The sequence below is a fragment of the Euprymna scolopes genome, chromosome 20 (genome assembly GCF_053919585.1).
Source record: "Euprymna scolopes isolate OS-2025 chromosome 20, ASM5391958v1, whole genome shotgun sequence".
Taxonomy (NCBI): domain Eukaryota; kingdom Metazoa; phylum Mollusca; class Cephalopoda; order Sepiida; family Sepiolidae; genus Euprymna; species Euprymna scolopes.
The window spans coordinates 50,068,561-50,096,236 of NC_136501.1; the positions used below are offsets into that span (position 1 = coordinate 50,068,561).

Genomic DNA, 27,676 nt, shown 5'->3' on the forward strand with positions numbered 1-27,676 from the left:
CGGTCGAAAAAGTGTTAGTAAACATTCGACAAGCTTATTCGAATATCCAATTAAAGCCGTATAACCTCACACATAAAATATTTGTTCAAAACATTAAGCGTTGATAAAAAAATTTTTTTTCCAGGATTTTAAAGATTTGCGGCACTTATTTCTTGAATCAAACTCTCCAGTGGTTAAAACCCCCCTGATTCAAATTACATAGTATGCAATCTCGATATAAACCGAATTATGAAGCACCCTCCGTCTCCACCAAATATGTACTTTTAATGGAAATTGCTTGAGACAAGGCATTAAGCCACTTATGTGAGAGAAAATAATAAATATGTTATTTTTATTTTTATTTTGTGTCCATAAGATCTTTTTTAATTGTCATCTTTTCCAAACGTACAAATAATCTACATCTTTTTACCTATTCATTCTGTTTTTTTTTACCAATAAGTCAATAAGCCAGCGCTTATCAAAACAAAAATTCACGCGAGGATAAATGTTAGTGATATATATATATATATATATATATATATATATATATATATATATATATATATATACATTGCCGGTTTAATTATGAAGAATATTACGAAAGGATTGAAAATCAGTAATAAAATGTACAAAATGGTATTCTTATGGAACGGTTTATGACAAGTATTCGTTGTCATTGGATTTGAAGATGGCCATGTTGTAGTTTGCAGGAAAGCGATCCCATCGTAATGTATTCCACGGATGGAAAGTTCTTAGAAAGAAATTCTGTTCATGGAAATTGTGTTTGATTTTAGGCACGTGGCAGAAGAAAGGGAAATTCTTTTCAGTTGTGGTATCAAGACGAGTTCTTCCTGTGAATGTCTTACAAGGAGGAAACAGAGATTGGAGCTTAGTCGAGCACCTTCTGTTGTATTTGAGAGATAGAAAAATCTTGGAAAGAAATTCTTTTTATGAATTAGGGGGAGAATTAAAGAAAGTTAGTTGCAGTTGTAGTAGGTAGACAAACTCTTGCTGTGAATGTCGAACTAGGAGGAACCAGAGATTGAAGCTCAGTCGAGCACCTTTCATGGGAGTGACGATTAGAGTGAAGAAAGTCTACAACATAATAACATTGTTTCACTAGTCCCCATTAAATCATGAAAGTTACGCGACGTCAAGCCTGCCCATCCTAAAATGGGTGACGATTTGGAAATACTAGGCGATGTATATCATGTCCCCCGACAGGGATATAAAATGCTGACTGGGAACCGCATGTGAATTTGTATTCCCCATAAACTTCCAATTTCAGTGGAAGGCGGAATGTTTGATGCTGGGCGAAGATCACAAAATGTTGTATTACCAGTAAAAAAAATAAACAAACAAACAAACAAACAAAAAAGCAAACAAACAAACAAACAAACTAGTAACGCGTATCTTCTGTGAGAAAGGAGCTGTAGAGAACAGATTAGATGTTCACCAACTAGATTGTGAAGTCGGGTTTGTAATCTGCAAGACAAGAAAGAGGTGCTTTTGTAATCTGCAAGGCAAGAAAGAGGTGCTATGGAACGGCGCACCTCTCCAGACATGGCAGCAGCACTCTATCGTAGAACGTATCTGCGTTTTATGAATATTTAATGACTTTATACCCCCGCCCCCGCTACCCCCACAAAAAAAATGAACGTAAAAACATAGTAATTATGCAAAATCTCATTTGCAACGGGGAAAGATTATTGTAATAAAAGAGAAAAACGGCAAAAAAAAACAAACAAAACAAAAACAATGCTTAAATCAATGTGGTTAAAAAGTGGTACTTGCTACATGTCAGATCTTGCTTCAAATGGCGGCGTTTTATTTCATAGGGTAATTTTTTTTTTTTAGTTGAGTTCTTTTTTTTTTTTTTTGCATCTATTGGCTAAGATCAAAGCGTATATAAAGGTTGGCTCAAAATCATGTACACATCGTTTGAATCGCTATAACTCGTTCAGTTTACTGATTTTGACATGCAAACAAGATTGACGGAATAGTAGAAAAGTATGAATACACATTTAAACGTAATGGCAACATTTTAACAAAAACGTAGAAAGTGAACTTTAAATAAAGGTAAAGGCTACTCATGGTAATTTCAGAATGTTCATAAAATCTTAAACCTAACCTGTTTTCTCTTTTCCTCTTTTCTTTAAAATATCGCTTCACACAAGGCATAAAGCCACTTGATGTAAGGAGCAAAAAAAAATTGTACGATAGGTGTTCCAAAAGTAATACCTTCTATTTTTTTTTGGTCCTGAATTTTTGAGATGAAGATTAGTTATTTCTGTTCATTCGGATTCTTCGAACTACTGTTCTCACCTTGAGTGTCATTTTCACAACGTTTCGGTTGATGTAACCTCCGACATTCTTCAGGTGTCTCTTGTTGAACTCGGAAATGTTTCTGTTGAACTCGGGAATTTTGACGGAGTTTCAAACAGAACCCTTTATTTACTTCACGGGGGTAGCATGCTCTTGTTTTGTCAGCCACGACTGGATAGATGTCCTAAGTAGTAATTCACAATTGTATTTTTCGGTCGTCCACACTAAGAATTGAACTTTCAACCTTCAGGAGAATATCAATTATACTATTGATTTTTTCCAAGTATTAAGACCACTGCGCTTTGGGTCCTTGCACATAGAAACATTCCTGGGTTCGACAAGATATGCCTAAAGAAGGTCGGAGGTTACATTGACTGAAACGTTGGGAAAAAGATGAGAATAGTAGTCTGAATAACCCAATTTTTTATTCCGCTTGAATGGATCAGAGAGGATTGCAAGTTGCATTGTTACGATGACTGAACTTATGCATTCATGACCTGAAAGTTTCATCTCTGTTGCAGATATTGACAGTGAGAGCCTAAGAAAGCACCTCCTGTCATGGACGTGCATCAGGAGCAGAGATGTGTCATTGAATTTCTGGCAAAAATACATTAAGAATGGTGGTGACTATATAGAATAATAAATTCTGGGGCACAAAAGGTCGCTCATTTTAATGCTACCACTCCCGTCTGCATAAATTTTCAACTTTTTGAGTAAAAAAATGAGAGGCTTTACCTTAGGAATGACCCTCATATGACAAAATGTGCCCTGGACGCCCATGCACAGCCATCGTTCATCGCCAGCAAAAGTGCATTGAGAATGGTCCTGGCTATGTAGAAAAACAAATTCTGAAGCACAAAAAGTTGCTCGTTTTAATGGTACCACTTCTGTTACTGTAGCTCTTCAACTTTTTGTGTTAAAAAGATAGACGGCTTTGCTTTTGGAACGATCCTTGTATACTACTTCAAGATCAAAAACTAGCCAAACGTTAAATTGACAGATTCTGACTCATCAGAAAGCAATTCTTCTCCCTTTGTCAGAAATATTGCTCATGGAATGTGAGGAAAGCGAGAGCTACAAGGCTGTCGAAAGTAAACCCAAGGACCATTTTCTACTCTCCTTTAACCTTTCATATCGTGAAAAAATAGACCTTACAAACGTCCTGCAAAATTTATTTCAATAATTGAGCACATCCTTCTTTAATCGCTACTCTCATTTTCTGCAGTTGTTTAAGGTTTCCTGCTTTAAATATTGTAGTCTCTACCTTTTATTTTTAAAATTTTAAATTCACCACTTTATCAAGGCCAGGAAGCCACACAAGGATAACGGTTAATAAGTCTTAGGTAGTTGGTGAGACAACTCATTGATGATCAGTAATGGTGGAACTTGGGTAGGGTTTAGCTATTTAGAAGGACAAGTCAACAAGAACTTATTTATATTGGACTTGAAAAGGACCAAGTTATAGTCAGCCGGAAAGCAGTTCCACAGTACCGCGTTCCACAGATGGACAGTCCTAGGAAAGAAACTCAGCTCATGGAATTTACGTTTAGTTTCAGACACAGATAGAGAGTAAGGGAAATTGCTGAAGGTCGTTGCTGTAACTGAACGTGTATTTGTTACAAACGTTTTACAGGGGGAATCATGGATTGGAGCTCAGTGGAGCACTTACCGTGAAAGTAACAATAGGTCAGTGATAGGTTTGTAACGTCTCTTCTGTAGGAAAGAAGTAGGGAGGCGAAAAGGTCCTTGCCCACTATGTACCCTGTCAAGGCAGGAAAAGGTACTCTTAGGAGCTCATCTGCAGATGTGGCAGTAGTACTCCATAACAGTTAATTTTCTATGTTTTTGCTAATTTTGCTATCAGCGTTTTTGAATATGTATTCTTACTTTTCTATTTTTTTTTTTTTTATCAGGTTTTGTTTTTGCAAGTAAAAAATCAATAAATTCAATGAGTTATAACAGATTAAAACGTGTATACATTATTTTGTGACACTGTATATGAGCTGTTTGTTTTTGGTTTTGGAGAAACCGAAAAACATTGGCTATTTATTATTTAGAAAAGGTTGGGAGAGCTTTAGTAATCTTTTTTATTTTTTGTTTGTTTTTTTTTCCCCCGTTTTTTCTTCTATTTTTTTTTTTTTTTTTGCTGTTTTTCTTTTTGTTTTTCTTCTTTCCACTCCACACCGTTCCTTCGTCATTTCATGGATCACTCAATTCAAGTCAAGATTGAAGTAGTGTTAAATATTAGACGTGTAGCTCAACTAGTATATATTTGAATTAAGGCTGAATTAACAAATGCTTTACTTTTTATTTTTCAATTTTCCTATCATTTAATTTAAGATGGGGATGAGGCATCCTGCTGGATGCCAGCCATTTACTCGATATCTTATACATTCCAACTGAGAAATTTCTTCCAGATTCTAACCGCCCCTTTAAGTGCAATTGTTTGAATCCCTTTTGCACTAGGTTCACTGGGTATATTTGCCAAGTAGTTTTTGAAATTCTTTTTCATAAATCTGGTTGCTCCTATAATTGCTCGAATGATGGAGATCTTCCAAAGATTCCAATTTCTTTTCATGCCGCACATAAGACCTTGGTATTTCGTTATCTTTTCCTTTCAGCTCTGTTTAACCTAGCATCATTGGGGAAATTAACTTCTACCTAAGGTTGCTTCTTTCCCCTTCTTGTCCCATATTATTATGTTAGATTTAATAGCTCCGTTTTCTAGGTACGTAGTTACATGAATTACATAGTCATATTGGATGGTGAATGACTTATTTCCAACTGTTCTTTCTGGTAAACATGTTCCCAGGACTTGCTGCTGCATTCGATATTCAACTTTTTACAGATCGTCCATTGCACTTGGTTCACCGGGTATATTGGTCAGGTAATTTCTGAAATTCTTCACGAGTCCAGTAGCTCCTATAATTACTGGAATGACGGAGATCTTCCTAAGATTCCAGTTTCTTTTCATGTCGTAAATATAAAACCTTGGTATTTCGTTATCTTTTCCTTCTCATCTGTTTAATCCAGCATCATTGGAGACACTGACTTCTACTAAGGTTGCTTCTTTCTCTTTCTTGTCACATGTCACTATGTCAGGTTTTATGGCTCCGTTTTCTAGATACATAGCATTTAGGAATTGGATAGTTATAATGGATGGTGAATGACTTATTTCCAACTGTTATTTCTGGTAAACATGTTCCCAAGACTTGCTGCTGCATTCGAGATTCAACTTTTTACAGATCACCCAGTAGAGATATTTACACACTCCATCGTGTCGCATTATATAGTAACCGTTCCCCAGCAGAATGGCAGTTACCTTGTTTTTTTTTTGTAAGCTGTGTTTTACAAATTTTCCTTAAATGGTGTATATATCCACTGCCAATTTTTTCTCTCCTATTGGCATGTCAAATTGAATCGTCCTCTTCTATGCCAAGGTATTTGTATTGTTTCTGCTCTTCTAGGTCTGATGTCAGTATCTTCATAAAGCTGTATTATGTTTTTCGTTTGGACGTTCTTCCCAGCTGTAATGAAGCACTTGACACATTTGTACAGACCAAACTTCATTCCAATATATTTTGATTTGTAAGTCAGCGTCAGAGTTGATATATAGATTGGGGTCCTCCATGAAGAGCAGGTGGTTGACTCTTTTTGTCCAGATCTTATAGGTGACCTTGGCACTCGAGCTTTTATTAACTAGTTTACTTAGTGGATCTATCATCAGGTAAAAAAGTAAAAGAGATAAGCTATCTCCTTGGAAGATTCCTCTTCAGATGTTGATTACTGTTATTGTTCCATTAATGCTAAAATTGTTTGTCACATTTTCATATGTACTGCAATGATCTATTTGATTACTAGATGAATCTCTCTCTCTATATATATATCTATTATATATATAAAAGTGAACGTGTCTGTGTGTGAGTGTGTCTGTGTGCATTTTCCTACGTAATAACTCTGTCAATTTTCAGTCTACAGACTGGAAATTTGATATACAGGGTACTGAGATTTGGGGAAATCTTTGTAATCCATTTTCGGTCAGAAATTTAGCTGTTAAACGGTCAAAGTTCAACGATATGGCCTTTGAGAACTCTACCAAACTTCTCCGTCAATTTTGTGTCTAAACACTTGAAATTTTAGATATAGATTCCTTGGATATAGATCTAACTTAATAACTTGATTTGAGCTCAAAACAATAAATGTTAAAGGGTCATAATAGGGGTCAAATTTAAAAAAAAAATGATCGCTTTTTATTTTGTTTTGCTCAACGTACACCTCCAAACACCCGGGCAACGCTGGGCTGAAATGCTAGTATTATAAATAGCAACCTAAATTCGCCAAAGCGGTCATGGCACAATGGGCAAAGTGGCAGTGTTGTTATCTTTAGATTGCAGGTTCGATCCGAGGTATCGGATAAATTTTTTTTTTCGACTTTTAAAGTTTTAATATTGAAACAGGATTATTTTTTTGTTTTTGTTTTTCCGATTCTTTTAAGAAGTTTAACGTCGCTTTTCTATATTTAAACATACTTATTACTTCGCTTATTCTTTAGTTTCCATTAGTGTTTTGATTTACCCCCCCCCCTCCCCTCCCAACACACACACCTCCAAACACCCGGGCAACGCCGGGTACCCTCACTAGTCTTATATAAATCAAGGCACCGCAGTAGCCATGCATGGAGTACATTATCATAGGCTTTTCAGTAATCAATCCAAGCCATGCTTAGGTTCTTCCGTCTATTCGTGCAGCTTCCAAGGATGGTCTTATTAATCAATAACTTATCCTTGGAACCTAAACACTTCCTCCTGCACCGTGCTTGTTCTTTTTCTAGGTATGCTCTCCAGAGTATACCTAGAAAATACCTAGGAGAGGTGTTCATAGATGCTGTCTGCAACCAGGCCAGTGAAGAGCTTGTAGGTAGCAGTGAGACAGCAGATGGGCCTGTATTTAGTAGGGCATTGTGCTTTACTCGTTTTGGGTATGAGGCTTGCATCAGCTTTTAACAGCCATGCTGGTGTGGCCTCTTCACCCCTTAATAGCCTGGTGAAGCAACTACTACAATGGTTATGAAGTGGTCAACTTGTTGACCCGGGGTAAAATTAGCTAAGCTGTGGGAATACATTATCTACAAGATATTACATCATTTGGCTCTGAGAGAGAGAGAGAGAGAGAGAGAGAGAGAGAGAGAGAGAGAGAGAGAGAGAGAGAAAGAGAGAGAGAAACAAAGGCAGTTCAGGGAAGCACACGGTGCATTCAGAGGTGTAAATGTAATGAGCTGACAGCATATGATTAATTAGTAATTGTCGATCTTTCTCTCTGTTCCCCCCATCCACATTGGTCAGTTATTTGTAAAGAATATCAATTTAAATAAATGTCCACTGTCTTCCAGTTTTGTCTCAAGTTAGTTTTTTTTTTTTTAAAGTATAAATAAGAAACTTATTATAAGAGAGCAAGCCGTCAGTCTGGAAAGGGCATGAGGAAATACGTACAAGGAGAACAATCACTGACAAAATATGGATAAGAGTTTTTGAACTTTAGTATTTCTGCAAAAGATTCTGACAACTTGGTTTTTACATGTTATGACACAAGATTGAAGATGTAAGAGAGGTCAAGCTAAAAAATGTGACACTTACCTTCCTGCATGGTTATGGCTCTTGTCGCATCACTTAGAGGGCTGTTATCCTCTTCTGCACACGTCTGCAACTGTATACAATATTCTGTGGCAGACTGGAGCGAGCCAATAGTGAACTCAAAACAGTCTTTGCCTTCAAATACACATTGCTCATCTGAAAAAGAAACAGACTTGATGAGATTTCGGATCGAAACATCAATCCATTCACCATATGTTATTATTCTTATCACTAGCATTAATTATTAGTTCCCATCTGTAGCATTTCTCATGTGAAACATTCATAGCAAGAACTCGTCTAGCTACAACCAGAGGAAGGGACTTTTCTTTCTCTCTGTGTGTACCTAAACCCATACAGAACTTCAATGAACAAAGTTTATTTCCTAGAACTTCCAATCTGTGATATATATTTTCAAATTCATGTTAACCAGTGATATATTTTTTTTTTGTTAATGTTTATCCTTTGATGAGAGAAGCATATATTTGAAAATCCATGGGTTAAGGATTTTTCTTTATTATGATTCCTTGTTTGAATTTGATAGACTATTAGATATTGAAATTTACTCGATTTTATTTTCATCATCTATTTTTACACACATACACGCGCGCGCACGCACACACACACACACACACACAAAAGATCGAAACCTGATCAACAAAGAGAATTACACCCTCGACATCAGAGGTATGATTTTGACTGTTTGTGACATGTAAAGATAGTGTTTGAATATGTTTTTTTCTTCATAGAATTTTCTGAAGAATTTGCTGCATTAAAAAATACAGTGATAACATATTTTTACTTTTTGTTTAAGATTGCTAACGAAACAGATTTGTAGCATATAATCTTATGAAAAAATAAAAGAATATGTGTTTTCAAAGCTTGGCAATTGAACTTTAATATATATTTAATTATTATAACAGAAAATAATTATGACAGCCCCTTTAAGAAATTCGTTTCTTATCGTTGAGCACTTTCAGTTGAATTAAAAGTCGGTCAATTTAGCTCTTATGCGTAGATCATCGTATAACGATTAGATCACTGTCTGACTGACGTAAATAAACACTTAAAATTAAGATGTTTAAAATTCAACGTTATTTCAAGCGGTTAATGGTAGCCGAATGGATTAGGTCTCCGCTAATCGAGCCAGAGATGTCTCGTGATACGGGGTTCGAATCGTTCGACTGGTAGTAATCGTGACACCCTGCACTGAAGATTCCCGAAAGGATGAAACACTAGTGTCTGTAGGTATTTAATTATTATAACAGAAAATAATTATATATATATATATATATACATAAAGACCGAAACCGAGGGCGGAGGGGGGGGGAATAACTGGCACAAAATATACAAGACATGGTAAGAAGTCATGTGTAGGCTGGCAATTATTTTTTCCCTAAATAGACAAGTTAAATAATATATATATATATATATATATAAAGGTGACTTCGTCAGTGTGTGTGCGAAAATCTCTACTCTTTTGATATATATATATATATGTGACCAAATATACATTTGTCTGATACTCAATGATATTCAGAGCATATATATATATATATATATATATATATATATATGCTCTGAATATCATTGAGTATCAGACAAATGTATATTTGGTCACATATCTATCTCTCTCTCTCTCTCTCTCTCTCTATATATATATATATATATATATATATATATATATATATATATAAACTTGTGTGCATGACACAATATGAAGTGAAGCTCTCCCACTAACCTTATATATATGAGAGAGAGAGAGAGAGAGAGAGAGAGAGAGAGAGAAAATTTGGATAGAAATTAATTATTTAAGAGGACGGCTCAGCAATAACTTGTTTACGTTGGTCTTGAAAGCGAAGTCAGCTGAAAAGCAAATCCGCAGTATTGTTTTTCATAGATGGACAGTTCTAGGGGAAAAGCTTTATTTGTAGAATTTCTATTTAGTTTTAGGCACAGATAGAGAGTAAGGCAAATTGCTGATAGTGGATGTAGCTAGATGAGTGTTTGTCGTAAATGTTTTATGTGGGGAGAGGGAGTCAAATAGTGAGGCTCAGTCGAGCACTTGCTAAGAAAATAACGATAGAGCAGAGATAGGCATGCAACATCTCGCAAGTTAGTGTCAGTTGTTGCTTCGAATGTCAAGTTCTTCTGTAGTTTAGCCTTTATTATAGTTTTTAGCAGGCTTCTGTATGGCTAAGTGTCAGTACATGATGTGTGAAGCAAAGGTGAATGTTGTGCCTGTGTATTACATGTGGTACTGGTATGTGTCTCCTACCTTTGTAAACTTTATACATAATAGGAAAGCCACATTTGGAGAGGACCTGATCCCATTTCACTGTGATTCCCGATGTACTCACGCCTGTAAAAACAGAAAAGGAAATGTAGATGCAATCACAATAATAAAAGAGCAAGTAAAAGGTGGGCTCCTTCTACCATGTTAGAAAACTGTCGACCAAGCTCCAACCCTTGTCCCAAGGCCACAAATATTGCATCCGGGTGCTTGTCTTACACATACTTCTATGGAAACGTGCTTCGTGTGACTGATGCCCTTTCGATGTAAATATCTCCCATCAACCCGACAAGCAGCAAAATCACACCCTTTCACTGTAGAAGTTCGTAGATGTTAGAGAGTGTTTTACTTTAATAGTTTCTTCTCTTAAATTGTTAGCCTTTGCAATTCCCTCCCTGTTCGTTGCTTCCCTGAATGCACTAACACGCAGAAGTTTAAATGTAATATGAACAGACATTTTACTGCTCAACTCCCTACTTAGAACGACCCTGCAGTAGTGATGGGACGATTCCGATATTTTTCTCCGATTCCGATGCAATTACCGATTCCGATTCTGTATAAATCTAGAAATATTTAACTATAAAATTTTTATGTTTTCCCTGATTACTGTAAAAACACCTGTTAGATGTGCAGATAAGTTTTCAAACGTCAAAAATAAAACATACTTGTGGGGAAGGGGGGGGGGGTGATCTATAGATTTTAGTTTTAATGGTAGTTTAAAATCAATAAATATTTATCATTTTATTATTACTACCAGCGGTGAGAGATTTTTGTTTTAAAAACGATAAAATAAAAAGATAATTAAAGGAATCGTTTGTGGCATCGGAAAATAAGCACACATTTTTCCGATTCTTATACCGATTCCGATACCCCTCGAAATTTCCTACTTTTTTTTAATTCCCAATTTCGATTCCGATTAATCCTCCCTACACTATGCTGTAGGCATGGTCCCTCATTCATAGTAGCTCTCTTTGTCTCAGTGGCAATGTGTCATGTTTGGGTTAAATAAAAATAAGCAAAAAATATATACAAAAAAAAAAAAAAAAAATTGTATATATCGTGAGCTATCAAAAAGCTACATAACTTTTAGAGTATTTATACCAAGCAAAGCACCGGAGAATCTTTACTTTTGAATTTACTATAAATCGAATCGTGTTCCTATCTTTTTTCTTTTCTTTTTAAATGTAATTTATAAGTAAACAAAGAACGTATTTTAATCTGTAAAATCCATGAAACAATGAAATGTTCTAACGCATAAACACACGACTTTTTCGTTATGACCCCCCCCCTTTTTTTAAATATTGAATGAGCTTCCGTACAAATCATCATTTCCTTATTTTTCTCTCTTTTTTTAAATGCAATTTTAAAGTTTCTTGTAAACATTTTTTGATTCATTACCGACAGTCTGACTATTCGACAGATCTTGCTTGCTAAGACCTCAGCAATGACGTCATTTTTCAGCCCACAGGCCTTAATGACATGTATTACGAAGGTCGTGACTTACACACAGAAAACAGTTTGCTACGATTACAGATACGCAGTTTCATTAGATAAGACGCCCAGCTAAACGGTTAAGCATCAACGATTTGAAAACTTATGTCCATTTTAACGGAAGCTGATTTTATGTCGGTTAATTTAGTATCAGATATTCTGTGCTATATTCTAGAATTCTTAAACACTACTGAAACCATCGGAATAATAAAAAAAATATCGTTCAAATGACAGTTCTAAGAAGTCACAAATTCTCAAAAACAATGAAGAAAAGATGAAAAAAGAACTTCGTATTATTTAGATTCTTTGGACTACTGTTTCATTAAGTATCATTTTCATAATGTTTCGGTCGATGTAACCTCCAACCTTCTTCAGATGCATTCTGTCAAACTTGAAAATTTGAGCGGAATTTTAACGATTGTACAATGAGTTTGAGTTTAGAGTGTTTGGAAAAAATCAATTGTAAAAGTGATCTTCTGAAAGTTGACGGTTCAATTCTCTGTGTGGGAGACCGACAAATACAATTTCGAATTCCTTAAAACCTCTATCCAGTCAGAGCCAATGGAACAAGAGCATGCTACCCTCGCGAAGTAAATCAAGTTCGACAGAGAAATTCCTGAGTTCAACAAGATACATCTGAAGAATTATTTAGGTTACATTGGCCGAAACGTTGTGAAAATGAGACTCAAGAGGAGAACAGTAATCCAAAGAATCCCAATAAAACGAATAACCAATCTTCATCTCAAAAATTCAGAAAAAAAAAACAAAACAAAAAAACTTACTGTGTATTTTTGGTGATTCCGGTTTGGGGAGTCTTTTTAGGAATTCTAATGCTGATGTCACTTCCATTTTCAGTTCAGCATTTGGATTTGCATCAAAAGCTCTCTATGAAAAAGCAAAATAAATAAGTAAATAAAAATAAGTAAATAAATAAACCCACTGAAAACTGTAGAATAAAATTTTTCATATTTAATTCTTAGAGCCGTTCTCATGCTCGGCTCAAACAATAAATCCAATTTGCAACAACAAGTCCAGTTTTGGAAGGACAGGCTGGCACATCAGAAAATCGGAATATTTATGGAATATTTATGCCCAGATTAAAAAGAACATGGTATTTACGATGTCGTAGAAAATGAGTTCTTGCAGCAAATGTCTTACAAGAAGGAACCAAAGATTGGATCTCAGTCAAGCGTCTTCCATAGAAATAACAATAGAGCAGAGAGAGACTGGCAACGTCTCTTCTGTGCGAAAGGTGTTATAGGGAACCACAAGGAAGAGTGTTATATGTTATCTCCTCGTGTGTGGCAGCAGTATTTTTGGCCATAAGCAGAGGATTGCATTTTGGAGTTAGGTACTTTCTGGGACAGTAGAATAATCCTACCATTTTTAATTAGAAGCTTCAAACTTTGGTTTCGAAAAAATATCACGCCATGAAACAGTTATTGGCATTTATGTACCATGGTTAACAGAGTAGACATCGAATACACACACACGCACGCACGCACGCACACACAAAATAGCTTAATGCGTTAGAGGAAAAGAGAGAGTTCTATTCCACAAGAGGAGACTTATCTGGATAATGCCAAACTCAACAATTATCATTGGAGCTTATACAATAGAACAACAGGAATATAAAATGAAGTCACAAAATTATATATTGAGTAAGGGAATACAATTTTTGAAAAAACCTTTATCTTTTATCTTTCATTTTTTAAATTTCTTTTATGGATACACACACACACACACACACACACACACACACACACACACACACACACACACATATATATATATATATATATATATATATATATATATATATATATATATATATATATATATATATATACTAGCAAAAGTACCCTTCGTTGACTATGTTCAAAAACAGCCTACAGAAAATGGACCCTGATTATGATTTTAGGTGGTCGTTCTCCTTTTTTTTTATACATATAAATATACCTATGTACACACAACAATGCACATACATATACATATATGCATATATATATATATATATATATATATATATATATATACATATATATACATATATGTATGTGATCGTTTATGTATATTCATGTTTATTTAATTTATTTATTTGTTTTTTTTTCCTATTGTTATTGTTAGTTTTAAAGCTATTTTGTATCGCTATCCTAGAGTAAGTTTTATTTTGTGAACGCAGTTGTTTGCTGTTTCCCGCCTACAGTTTAATAGATTTTGAGGTTCTTTAAAGTACAGGATAGAAAATTTTTCATGGAGGCATAATTTACATGGGTCGTCTAAATGTCTGCATGTGGTAGCTTGTCTCATTATTTTCCATTCGACTACCGGCGAATGTCCGCTTTCTTTGAGTTCCCAGTATTTATTCGCTAGTGTTGTTTTTATACGGTGTTTTTTTTATTTTTGAATGTGCTTTTGTGGTCATAGTATCGGGTTTTGAAATCTAAGGAAGTCATGCCTATGTAATATTCTTGTTATTCGGGTTTTCTTTCGAAAATATTGTTGCTTGATAAACTACGCTTTTTGTTAGACATTTATGGAGGACCACCTAAACCCACTAACCTAGTTCTAAAGCAGATCCTTTGTTTGATAAAATGCATGCCCATTGGCTGGTAGGAAGGGGCGCGGTGGATACTAGAAAGCTGATTGGCCGACTAGAAATCCTCAACATATATAAAAACGAATCCTATAGTTGGATGAAACGCAGAATATTCAGTGTAGCTTAATCGCCATATATATTTTATAAATTACTATATATATATATATATATATATATATATATATATATATATATATATATATATATATATAGTATAAAGCTGTGTGTGTATGTGTGTATGTGTCTGGTCACGAATAGGCTCCTATATGGTTGACTATTTAAAAAAAACTGCTTACATATAATGATAGAAGATTTATCGAGACACAGGAATGGGTACGTTTGATCTGGCAGAACGGTGGTTCATTAAAATTGTGGGGTCTGCGTTCGTGCCTGATCCACAAAGTATGGAAATAAAAAATTAAAAAGAAAACGTTTACAAGTGTTTTTTATATAGATGTACATAAGAATACTTTGATAAGTATGTTTTAACTTAAATAGGGATGGTATGATAAAATTGTGGGTCTGCGTTCGCGCCTGGCCGCCATAGAATGGACATAGGCACAAACTTTAATAAAGACTTTTCATATCTATCTGCGTAAGTATACTTTGATAATTATGTTTCAGTTTGAAGAAATATGGTATAATAAAATTATAGGATGTTCGTTCGCTCCTGACCTCCATAGAATGGAAATATGTCACAAAGTTTAACAAGGTTTTTTTTAATATAGATCCACAGAATATTGTTATAAGTGTTTCAGTGTGAATAGGTATGGTATAATAAATTATGGGGTTTATCTATTTTATTTTTACTTTCATCATATTTTGCTTTGGTTTTGATACCCCCAAAATCGAAGCTATCTCTTTACAACCCTTCCTTTTCATAACCTATCATACTTTCATAAATCAGAGTCCATTTTCTGTAGGCTATTTTTGAACCCAGTCAAGGACGGGTACTTTTGCTAGTATATATATATAATTATCAAACGCAAAAAAATGTAATTTTCTACCGATCTGTATGTTTTAAAATGTGGAAACAGTTTGTAATATTTAGTATCTCTGGATTTGTTTTCGTCATTTTTACTTAGCCAAACGCAAGTAAAAAAAAAAAAAAAATAGCAGTTGATTTTGTTTGGACGTAGTTGCTAATTTCAGGTTTAGTAAAAAAAAAAAAATGTTTACTTTACCACTAAATGTAAATCCGGTCGAGGGTTTCCAGTCAGAGCTAGGATTAATGATAAGATAAAATTTTTAAAGAAACTAACACCAACAGATGAACGGTCAGCCATTTTGGATTTTTTACTGTCTCTAAAAGATGGGATATCAACAAAATTTTAGATTTATAAAAATTTTTAAAAACATTTCCAGAGTTTAACAACTGTGCAGGTCCATAGAAAAGTAAATTTTATTGCATTTGGTAACAGTTATTTGTTGTGTATTTTGTTTTCGCTTTGATTTCCGCTCTGCTAGCCATAATACATGATTATCCAAATATTCCTGTGAACGCTACACACTATTTATAATGTTTCAGCATTCGTCATGTTTGTTGTTTAAAAGACAAACCGTTCTTATTTTCTAATAGATACTAATTTTGTTTATAAATAAATCGAGTTCTTACTTTCATTGCTGCTTCCACGGAGGCATTTTTTCGTATCTGAAGACATCCTCTGGGAATTGTGGCCAAAGTATGTAGGGCACTGAAATCGTAAGAGATTATATTTTCAATTACTTATGCGAACAGGCAGCAATACTAAGCAATACGTTTACATGAAAAAACATACGGCCATCTATTAACCCCTATCCCTACTGTTATAGGAACTTTATATGTGTGTGTGTGTGTGTGTGTGTGTGTATCATAGGAACTTTGTGTGTGTGCGTAAGTGTGCGTGTGTGTCGGTGTATGCGCGTGTGTGAGTTCGTTTCCTAGTAACTTTGTGTGTGTGCATGTGTGTGCGTGTGTGCCCGTGTATATTTGTATGTGTGTGTGTGTGTGTGTGAGAGAGAGAGAGAGAGAGAGAGAGAGAGAGAGAGAGAGAGAGAGAGAGAGAGAGAGAGAGAGTTTCCTTGGAACTTTGTGGGCGTGTGTGTCCGTGTGTCTCCGTGTATATGTGTGTTTGTGTGTGTATGTGTATGTGTGTGTGTGACTGAGTTCGTGCCGTAGGAACTTTGTGTGTGTGCGTGTGCGTGTGTATGTGTATGTGTGTGCGTCAGTTCCTATGGACTCGAAAACGGCTAGCCCGATTTTTATGAAATATTACACAAAGGTACTTCATGTGCCTGGCAGTGTTCCTGGATAGGTTTTGTATCAGAATACCGTTTGATAAGTATGAATAATCGATAATCGAAATAATCCAATGAAAGAAGGAACAGCCGATTATGAACAAAGTTAACACCTTACACAGCCTAACATCACAAGTGCATTTGAGAAGTTTTATTACCACACAAGCCGGAAGGTGCGGCATAGAGGCGCGTTTGAAATGAAGTTTTCTGTTTAAAGCACAATTTAGCAATAATACCTTTTCATTTTAAACTTAAATTCAAGCTATTATCACCGCACAAGTAATAAGGCGAGGCATATAAAATCTACAGTATGTTCTTTTAATATGATACATGCGCCTTCGAAATGAATGTTTCTGTTTAGAGCACAATTGAACCATGATACTTGACTTTTGCAGTTTAAACTTTAATTCAAGCCATTCATTATATATAAAACATAATTTGATAAAAAAAAACAACAGTAAATTCTCTACAGTGCAATGTAGACTATAATCTATTGTATTATGAATTAAGTCACTGCTGGGATGCATGTGAAGCTTCGTTCCGGTGCACTACGATGCAGGCAATTAAGGCAATCAATCGATTTGATTGAAAAATGGGAGAATTCATTGATTTCACTGATTTTGATGACAATAAAAATATGGGAGTGTGATACATTCGTTGATTATTATTTAATCCCGGACAAAGTCGGGTCTCCGTGCTAGTATATATCTAGATAAATATATATTTATGTGAATATATTTGTATGTACAAGATTCACTTCTAAACTAATTAACCGATCATTATAAATTTTCGGACACCGCTGATTAGGTGTAAAGAAGTCGTAATGTAGGCCATATTCATCTTAATTCAGTTTCATGCAAACGGGTTAAAAAGAGAGCGGAAGGCATTTGTGAAGATTCTGATAGCTCCGACTTTTTAGAAATTTGAATAATGTGTAATAGACTTGGATTCTTTGAATTTTAGTTTCTTTGAAGCATTTTATTTATTTGCTTTTTTTTTTTATAATATTGGCATAACCTCTCAGTTAAAAATGCAAATATTACAAATTTGCATTAAATGTGATCTATAGACGTTAGACATGAATTAATGATTTCCTAAGGTTCTGCTTCTTCTTAAGACACCTTAAGATTATCCTAGGATTTTACACATTTAAAAAAAATTAAAATCATATAATAGATATTCATCAAAATTGGAATAAGGGTTCAAGATATAATATTTATAATAATAATAATAATAATAATAATAATAATAATAATAATAATAGCTTGATTTTAATCTCAATAAGAGGACATAAAATTTAAGTAAGTAAAAAATTTTATTCGGGGAATTAATTTTATCCGTTCTGGGATTTATATTCTTTTAGTAAATACTAGCAGTTCAACCGGGTTTTGCTCGGGCCCTATATACTGTTCACAACTTTATGTATGTATATATATATATATATATATATATATATATATATATATATATATATATATATATATATAATTTTTCAAATATAATTATCCACTGACACGTGTTTCGTCGTCTACAAGTCATCAGAGGGGCTGAATCTAGCGAAATTCGAAATCGGGACCCCACGGTAATAAGCCTAAACCCCTTACCATTGAACCATCTCGCACAACTGTCTGGATATATCGCGATTTACTTAGATATTGTTTGTTTTGGTTTTAGCGATATGTTTTTGAATGAATTCAATTATTTACAAAAGTGCATTTTTACCTAAATGCGAGTTGGAATAATTTTCCCTTTTAACCAATTTTCTTATTATTATTGTTTTCTTTTAATACTCAGTTTTTAACACACAATAAATGACATGTATATAATATATATACATCCGTGTTGTTCCGTTATTTATTGCCTAGTATTTCGTCAACCGTGAATCTTATAAGAATATTCCACGACGGAAGTACTGTCCAGAACCTGGGTAAGTGCTACTAGGTTGTGATAATTTTACAGCCGGCACGTACATCATTATTTTTTTATTTTATGATACGTTTTGGGGCTAAATTCCCTTTTGGGATTTTTCAACTGGGACGTATCGTCACACTTGTGTCTGTAGGTATTTAATTATTATAGTAAATAATTATGTCAGCCCCTTTAAGAAACTCGTTTGAGCACTTTCACTTAAATAAGGTCGGTCAATTTAGCGCTTATGCATAGATCATCATATAATGAATAGATCACTCTGACTGACGTAAAAAAACATTTAAAAATAAAATGTTTAATTTCAACGTTATTTTGTACGGTTAATGGTAGCCGAATGGATACGGTCTAATCAAGCCAGAGATGGCTTGTGTTGCCGGATTCGAATCTGCACTGAAGGTTCCCGAAAGGATGAAACACTACTGTCTGTAGGTATTTAAATATTATAGTAAATAATTATATATATATATATATATATATATATATATATATGTTTCTGTGTGTGTGTGTGTTACAGAAGATCAGACCAATGTCGGTTTCACAACCAAACCAAGTGGACCAACGTCTAGGAAGACAGAGAGTCCAGATATTGGTCTCCTTTGTCTGGATTTGAAACCGACGGTACCGATGTTGTTCTGATTCTTTGTAACATATATATGAATAAATATAGCACTCTTATTTTTCTTAATAATTGAAAGCCCTATATATATATATATATATATATATATATATATATATATATATATATATATATATATATATATATATTAAACATATCAAAAGCTAAACATCCATGGAAATGTTTTGTTAATCGTTCCAAAAGTAAAGCCTCCTATTTTTTTCAACTCAAAAGTTGAAGAGCTACGAAAACAGGAGTGGTACCATTAAGCGAGCGGCTTTTTCAACTCTAGAATTTAATTTTCTACATAGTAACCATCATTCTCAGTGCACTTTTGCCAGTAATTCAATGACGCATATTTGCTCCTGACGCACGTCCATGACAGGGGTTGCTTTCTTAGAGTCTCACAATGTCGGTATCTGCAACGGAGAGATGAAGCTTTCAGGTCAGTTTCTCTTTCTATCTACTACTTGTGCCAGAGAACACCACCGCATAGCTGACGGCTAACATGGTGCACAGTTTAACTGATGTCAACCCTCTATCTTTTTCTTTGTCTACACGCTGGACTATCGTTCCCATTTTCCACTACATTACTCACTTCTCTTCCCACGCCCGAACAAACGACAGTGACCCGAACGTGAGATGAACACACATTTCCTTTTTCCTTCTATACTACCAATCCTGCAACAAACGATGGTTACACCCGCGCGGACATGAACACGTGTTATATCTAAAACATTCATTCTTTCAACAGTAAATAATCGACACGTTTATCTTATCCATCAATTGAGCTTTTGTTTCCTTCAATTCCATTCGTTTCATTATTTTCTTTTGTAACGGGATTAGGATTTATATATCCTAGTCCCCTACACCCCTCTCTGCTCCGTTCGGGCGGAATAATAAAAAATATAGAAAGCGTTTACTTTTTGGAACGCTATAATAACCAAAATGAGAACAGAAGTCTGAGCAACCCAAACTAATATAAATTATCACTCCTCATCTAAAAAAATTCCGGAGACGTAAATATTCTTACTATTTCTATCGTTTTTAGAAATTGGTAAATAGAAAAGGGACAGAAAAAATAAGATAAGAGGCGTACACAGCTGAAAACCATCCGGTTTCGTGATCCTCGGAAAATAATAGTTTGGCTAAAGTCGTCAAGATTTCTGCACTGTAAAAGGAAGAGAGCAGTTTGTCTTGGCTCCATTTCTTGTTCGCTAAACAACTCACGGCGAAGCAGGCATTCTTACTCCATCGGATGTCGTCACTGCTCAGCATCCGGTACAGCTTGTTCACCTGCAGCAAATAAAATAAATCTATAATATATCTTACTAGAAACAAACAAATCCGAGTGTGGAATTCTGAATAAACAGGGGGGAAGCCTTTAAGACAACGGTTAAGATGCAAATATTTTATTCACACACACACACACACACACACACACACACACACACACACACACACACACACATATATACATATATATATATATATATATATATATATTATTTATTTATTGTTAAATAAACATGTTTACATCCCGCTGCTACAAACAGCCATTTGTTTCAATCAAACAACAGATATCATCAGGCAGCGACTTGACTATTCAAAAGTTCAATAAATAAAATGAATGAAGATTATTTATTGAACTTTTGAATAGTCAAGTCGCTGCCTGATGATATCTGTTGTTTGATTGAAATAAATGGCTGTTTGTAGCAGCGGGATGTAAACATGTTTATTTAACAATAAATAAATATTATTAGCTCTTTTTATTGAGCACTATCTAACAACCTCGTTGAATTCATTAGTTTATTACTTTTGAATAACAAAAACCCGAGTATATATATATATATATATATATATATATATATATATATATATATATATATATATATATATATATATATTCCCTATCTCTTTTTCCGCTCTTCCCGCACCCCTCCACTGATATCATTCACTCTTTCATCCCATCATAACGAACATTTCTGTAAAAGTCTGAGGAAACTACAGACGGCCAAAAAAAAAAAACGGCCGGGTAGCTGAAACAATAATGTAACTTAACAGAAAGATACGGTAATAAAAAATAAAACGCATATATATATGAAAGTGTACGTGCGTGTGTGTGTGTACATTTCCCTACGCAATAACTCTGTTAATTTTCAGTCTACAGACTCGAAATTTGATATACAGTGTACTGAGATTTGGAAAAATCTTTGTGATCCATTTTCTGCCAGAAATTTGGCTGTTAAGGGGTCGAAGTTCAACGATTTGACCTTTGAGAACTCTACCAAACTCCTCCGACAATTTTGGGTATAAACAATTGAAATTTTAGATATACATTCCTTGGACATGAATATGATTTAATAACTTGATTTGAGCCCCAAAAAATAAATGTTAAGGAGTCATACTAGGGGTCAAAGTTTTAAAAAATCTTCATATCCTGTATATCAAATTTCGAGTCTGTAGACTTTAAATTGACAGAGTTATTGCGTAGGGAAATGTACACACACAGACACACAGATACACAGACACGTTCACTTTTATATATACAAGCATTTCAGCCCGGGGTTGCCCGGTGTTTGGATGTGTGCGTTGAGCAAAAAAAAAATTAAAAAGTGGTCGTAGAAAGGCAGGCTCGAATCTCGAACGGGGGGAAAAAACCTGACGTCTTTGTCGTTACGACCACCGCCAAACCAGATGTGGGGTAGGTTTTAATTAAGGCTAGACAATAGAAAGGAGAGGATGACTTTCAAAAATATCAGCGAAAAAAGCGACTCCGCCCTGTAGAAAAGGGCCCAGTTGAAGGTGAAGATATTAATGTTTTTAGCCAATTTTTCGATATTTGTCGTATGAAAGGTCGAACTTAAAAACGATACTGATCTTGTAAAAATCCGTCGCCTTTATCGAAAGTTTTAGGCACACATGCAAACATACATACATACATACATTTATATATTGGTAACTAAAAATTTTCGACCCAAAACGATTAAAAAGCTTGCCCTATCTCTGAATACCCTTTATGTACTATTTCAAATGTTAAGACCTGAAATTGTCTGAGTAATTTGGAAGAGACCGCAGAGGTCAATTTGTTAAAAACTTTGGCACCTATCATGACCCCTGAACATTTATTGTTTTGGGCTCAAATAAAGTTATTAAGTTAGATCCATGCTCAAGGAACCTATATCTAAAATTTTAAGTGTTTAGATGCCAAATTGTCGGAGGAGTTTGGTAGAGTTTTGAAAGGTCAAGTCGTTGACCTTTAACCCCTTAACAGACACATTTCTGGCCGAAAACCGATCACATAGATTTTCCCAAATTTTACCCTTAATAGCTAAATTTCTGGCCTAAAACGAATTACACATATTTTTCCAAATCTTCATATCCTGTATATCAAATTTCAAGTCTGTAGACTGAAAATTGGCAAAGTTATTGGGTAAGGAAATGTACACACACACACACGTTCACTTTTATAGATACTAACATTTCAGTCCGGCGTTGCCCGAGTGTTTGGATGTGTATATTGAGCATAAAAAAGCGGTTAATTTTTTTTAAACTTTGACCCCTACTATGACCTCTTAACATTTATTGTTTTGGGCTCAAATCAAGTTATTAAGTTAGACCCATGTCCAAGGAACCTATATCTAAAATTTTAAGTGTTTAGACCCAAAATTGGCAGTTTGGTAGAGTTCTCAAAGGTCAAATCGTTGAACTTTGACCCCATAATAGCGAAATTTCGTACCGAACACGGATTACAAATGTTTTCCCAAATCTCAGTACCTTTTATATCAAATTTCGAGTCTGTACACTTAAAATCGACAGAGTTATTGCGTAGGAAAATGTACATATACAGACACACAGACACATTCACTTTTATAGATTAAACAAAAATATATACGTATACATAAATATATATGGAAACAATTTTGTGTTTATTATAAACTTTTTACGCAAATATTATGCAAGTATAAATCATATAGAATATCTGCATGACTATAATTACACGTAATAGTTAACTAACGGTGACCATCCCATAAGAAAATCGAACAAACTAATAGGGAATTAATTAAACTGAATGTTTAAAAGAATATGCAAATTAGCTAGATCTTTTGCTAGTGAATGCAATTCCAGAACCCATATATAAGAAAATTGTATTTTCTTTTTAAATAAATAGAAAAGAGGGGGTTTAATATGAATATCAATGCACACAAAAGAAAAACGAATTTATAGGAGTATAGAGATAGATTAAACAAAAATATATACGTATACATAAATATATATGGAAACAATTTTGTGTATTACTGTAAACTTTTTACGAGTTCATAGGAGTATATATATATATATATATATATATATATATATATATATATATATATATATATATATATAATAGAGAAAGGTAGTTTGCTTGAAGCATTGCTGGTAAATAGATATGGAAGAGTATAAGAAGGCTATAGCAATGCAGAGAACCGGCTGCTGTATTGGCGTGATTCATAAACAAAAATGGACAAACGGAAGGTCTTACTTGTTTAGTTATTTTATTTAACTTCGTATATCCATTTATTTTCAAGATAATCACAATACAAATCAGTAAATATGAACTTACTGTTTAGTGTTGTCGGGATGGTGGAGGTCTTAATATTTCGAGAAGAAAAGAAAATGGGACCAAAGAATGTCCCTAAGGAAAAACATTGAAATATCATGTGGCGGAAACGAATTTGTGAACGGGACAACTGTAATGCAAAATTGTGTTTATACATGGGTTTTTATATTTATATTATGATAGACATTTTCATTTTTTTTTCATTTATTTATTTTTTTCATTTTTTTTTCATTTTTTTTCATCTGTGTAATTGTATTGTGTTTATGCATGGGTTTCTATATTTATATTATGATAGACATTTTCATTTTTTTTTCATTTATTTATTTTTTCATTTTTTTTTCATTTTTTTTCATTTTTTTTTCATTTTTCTTTTCATCTGTGTAATTGTATTGTATTTATACATGGGTTTTTGTATTTATATTATGATAGACATTTTCATTTTTTTTTCATTTATTTATTTTTTCATTTTTTTCATTTTTTTCATTTTTTTTTCATTTTTTTTTCACTTTTTTTCATTTTTTTTCATCTGTGTAATTGTATTGTGTTTATGCATGGGTTTCTATATTTATATTATGATAGATATTTTCATTCTTATTTCATTTATTTATTTTTTCATTTTTTTCATTTCTTTTTCATTTTTTCTCATTTTTTTTTCATCTGTGTAATTGTATTTTGTTTATGCATGGGTTTCTATATCTATATTATGATAGACATTTTCATTTTCTTTCATTTTTTTTTTCATTTTTTTTTCATTTTTTTTTCATTTTGTTTTTCTCATTTTTTTCATTTTTTTCATCTGTGTAATTGTATTGTATTTATGCATGGGTTTCTATATTTATATAATGATAGACATTTTTTTTTTCATTTTTTTTTTTCATTTTTTTTTCTTTTTTTTCTCATTTTTTCATTTGTTTTTTTTTTCATCTGTGTAATTGTATTGTGTTTATGCATGGGTTTCTATATTTATATTATGATAGACATTTTCATTTTTTTTTTCAATTTTTTTTCATTTTTTTTTCATTTTGTTTTCATTTTATTTTCATTTTTTTCATTTTTTTCATTTTTCTTTTCATTTTTTTACATTTTTTTCGTTTTTTTCATTTTTTTTTCATTATTTTTTCATTTTTCTTTCATTTTTTTCATTTTTTTTTCATTTTTTTTCATCTGTGTAATTGTATTGTGTTTATGCATGGGTTTCTATATTTATATTATGATAGACATGTTCATTTTTTTTTCATTTTTTTCCATTTTTTTTTTCATTTTTTTTCATTCTTTTTTCATTTTTTTTCATCTGTGTAATTGTATTGTGTTTATGCATGGGTTTCTATATTTATATTATGATAGACATTTTCATTTTTTTTTTCATCTGTGTAATTTAATCTTTTTTACATTTTATTTTAACTATGTGTTGATTTTTTTTTTAGCGAACAAGACATTGGTTATTATTTAAATTCTTACCGGAACTAAGTTATGCTATGAATCTGACTGAGGACAAAAAAAGGTGACCCCCCCCCAAAAAAAACCTAAATTATAAATCAACAAGTGGATAAAGAGAGAATTAAAAAAAATTAAATAAAATAAAATAGATAAATAAGTATCTAAATAAAAATGTCTGCATTAATAACGATGATATTAATTAAGAAAACCCTTAATGCTTTACAATTTATTAGATCAAATTAATTTCTTAACGCATTGCCATGACAACGCACTTGCTATAAATATTGAGTAGCATATTATATATATATATATATATATATATATATATATATATATATATATATATTAAATAAGACATTAATAATAATAGTCTAACACAAAAACTTAATAAGTTAATAGGTTTAACATCAATGCTGACTCCATTGCGGATTCTCAGCATCACTTACTTCCGGTAAGAATTTAAATAATAACCGATATCTAATTCGCTAGAAAAAAATCAATAAATAATAATAATAATAATAATAAAAAGATTAAATTAAACTTATTTACTTTCTCCTTTTTTTTAAAACAAGTAAATAAATGAAAATAAAATTAAAAAAAGATAAAAATAAAATAAAGTACTGATAAATTAATAAAGTAAAATATTATAGCCTCCTACACCAAAGTGGTAATTTGCCTTGTTTGGGGTGAAAATGTAATAAAAAAAAAATAAATAAAAAAAAATAAATTATCACACACCAGATTTAATTAGGACGTAAAACTCATCACTATTAATTTGAATTTGTTTTTTGCGTGGTAGTTCCAACTCATCTCCCTGTTGAAACACTCGTCGGATTTTACACCTTATTTCTTTTTGACAAAGGGATGCTATCCCGAAATATCAAAGACATTAACCAAACCGGTCCCAAAAAACAGTAAATTTATTGATTTTATATGTGATGTTATATATGAAAAATAAATAGACGGTATTTCACTATTCTACAAGATTTCCACCTATTATTTACATTTTTAAATATATTTATTTGCATTTTTAAATATTTTTATTTACATAATTGTTCAAATATCTTTATTTACAGACACACTTTCACAACAATAATGAATAGTAAATGTAACATTAATTTTTCACGCGTAATAAATTACATAAAATATGGAAAAGAAAAAAAATAAATGAATTTTACACGCGTATATTTTTTCCAATAAATATTTTTAATAAACATATTTTTCCAAATATCTTTATTTGCAGATACATTTTTATAGCAATAATAAATATTGAATGTAAAATATAATGAAATTTTCCACCTGTAATAAATTAAATAATAAAAAAAAGAAGACTATTGACATACTTCCAAAGTAAAATGAAACACAAGAAAAAAGGGTGGAATGTAATTGGGCGGGGTTGCCAAATTAACAAACATCGTCTACTTCTTCCTATGACGTGTAATAGCGCTCAAAGCAGGAATGACTCGGGCAAAGTTAATCTGCGGTTTTGCCATTTAAAAACGTTTAAAAATGTCACTTGTAGATTACTAAACATTTCCTACCATTTTGTCCAATCCATTATGGTTTTCCAGGGCGTTTTGTCCCATTTTTTGATCGCAAAGACGGCCAATCGCAAAAGCTGCGTTAGTTGCTCGACCTAAAAAAACAAAAACAAAAACAACAACAACAAAAAAAACATAGAAGACAGATATACGTGCAAGATATCAGTGTGATTCACAAACCAGCCTATACAAGTATATTTGATCGACAATGAATCGATGATGATTAGTGTTGGGACGATTTACCGGAATCGAGAATCAGAAAAATCGGAAAAATTGGGGGTATTGAAATCGGAAAAAAATTCAGTCTAATTTCTGATTCACCAAACGACTCCGTGCTTAATCAAATGTGCACTTATGGCGGCAATTAAAAGTAAAGAAAATACAGAAAAGTCTGTATGATTTACGTATTCGTTACACACGAAGATGTCATGTTCCAAAAATTACATAGATCGATCAAGTATTTTTTTTTTTATTTAAGAAAATCAAATTTTACGACTAAGCATGTCGTAGTGTTTTCGTTGGGCATGATTAAATCCGATGAAACAAATAAGGGGAGACAACTCTTTTTTAGGTTGAGAGGTAAACATAGGCTTATGTTCAATAATGTTTGGTCGTAAAAATGCGCTAAAAATCATAAAATTTTTTTTTTTTTTATTTTTGAAAAGCCTATTGATTGATTTACATAATTTGTTTTACGTACATCAAACAGATTTGTCTGTATTGTCTTTGTTTTTAATTGCCACAAAAGTGTCACGTTACACAAGTTTACACGCGTTAACTTCTGGGATCCAACACGTTGTAGCAGAGTATGTCGCAATGAACATAAGACAAGTAATAACTCGACTAACTTTTGGGTTTTTTTTTTTAATGTAACGACATTTATTTCTGGGTAATTTGCATTGTTCTTCTCTAACTTCTGTCCTCTTGAATGTCCTCGTCTGTCTGTAGTATATACCAAGCGC

The 27,676-nt window shown here is 33.0% G+C and overlaps 1 protein-coding gene across 3 annotated transcripts in view; it reads right to left on the reverse strand.

Annotated features, from left to right (window-relative positions):
• Nucleotides 1-27,676, reverse strand: part of LOC145241426 (uncharacterized) — a 114,425-nt gene that overhangs the window by 52,358 nt on the left and 34,391 nt on the right. For all 3 annotated transcript variants that reach the window (XM_080104375.1, XM_080104374.1, XM_080104376.1), the window contains 6 exons: nt 26,715-26,809; nt 20,236-20,432; nt 15,930-16,008; nt 12,498-12,600; nt 10,210-10,293; nt 7,938-8,090 (listed from right to left, as the gene is read on the reverse strand). In XM_080104375.1, coding sequence (XP_079960501.1) covers nt 7,938-8,090; nt 10,210-10,293; nt 12,498-12,600; nt 15,930-16,008; nt 20,236-20,432; nt 26,715-26,809 — 711 coding nt within the window. The remainder of the gene's footprint in view (nt 1-7,937; nt 8,091-10,209; nt 10,294-12,497; nt 12,601-15,929; nt 16,009-20,235; nt 20,433-26,714; nt 26,810-27,676) is intronic.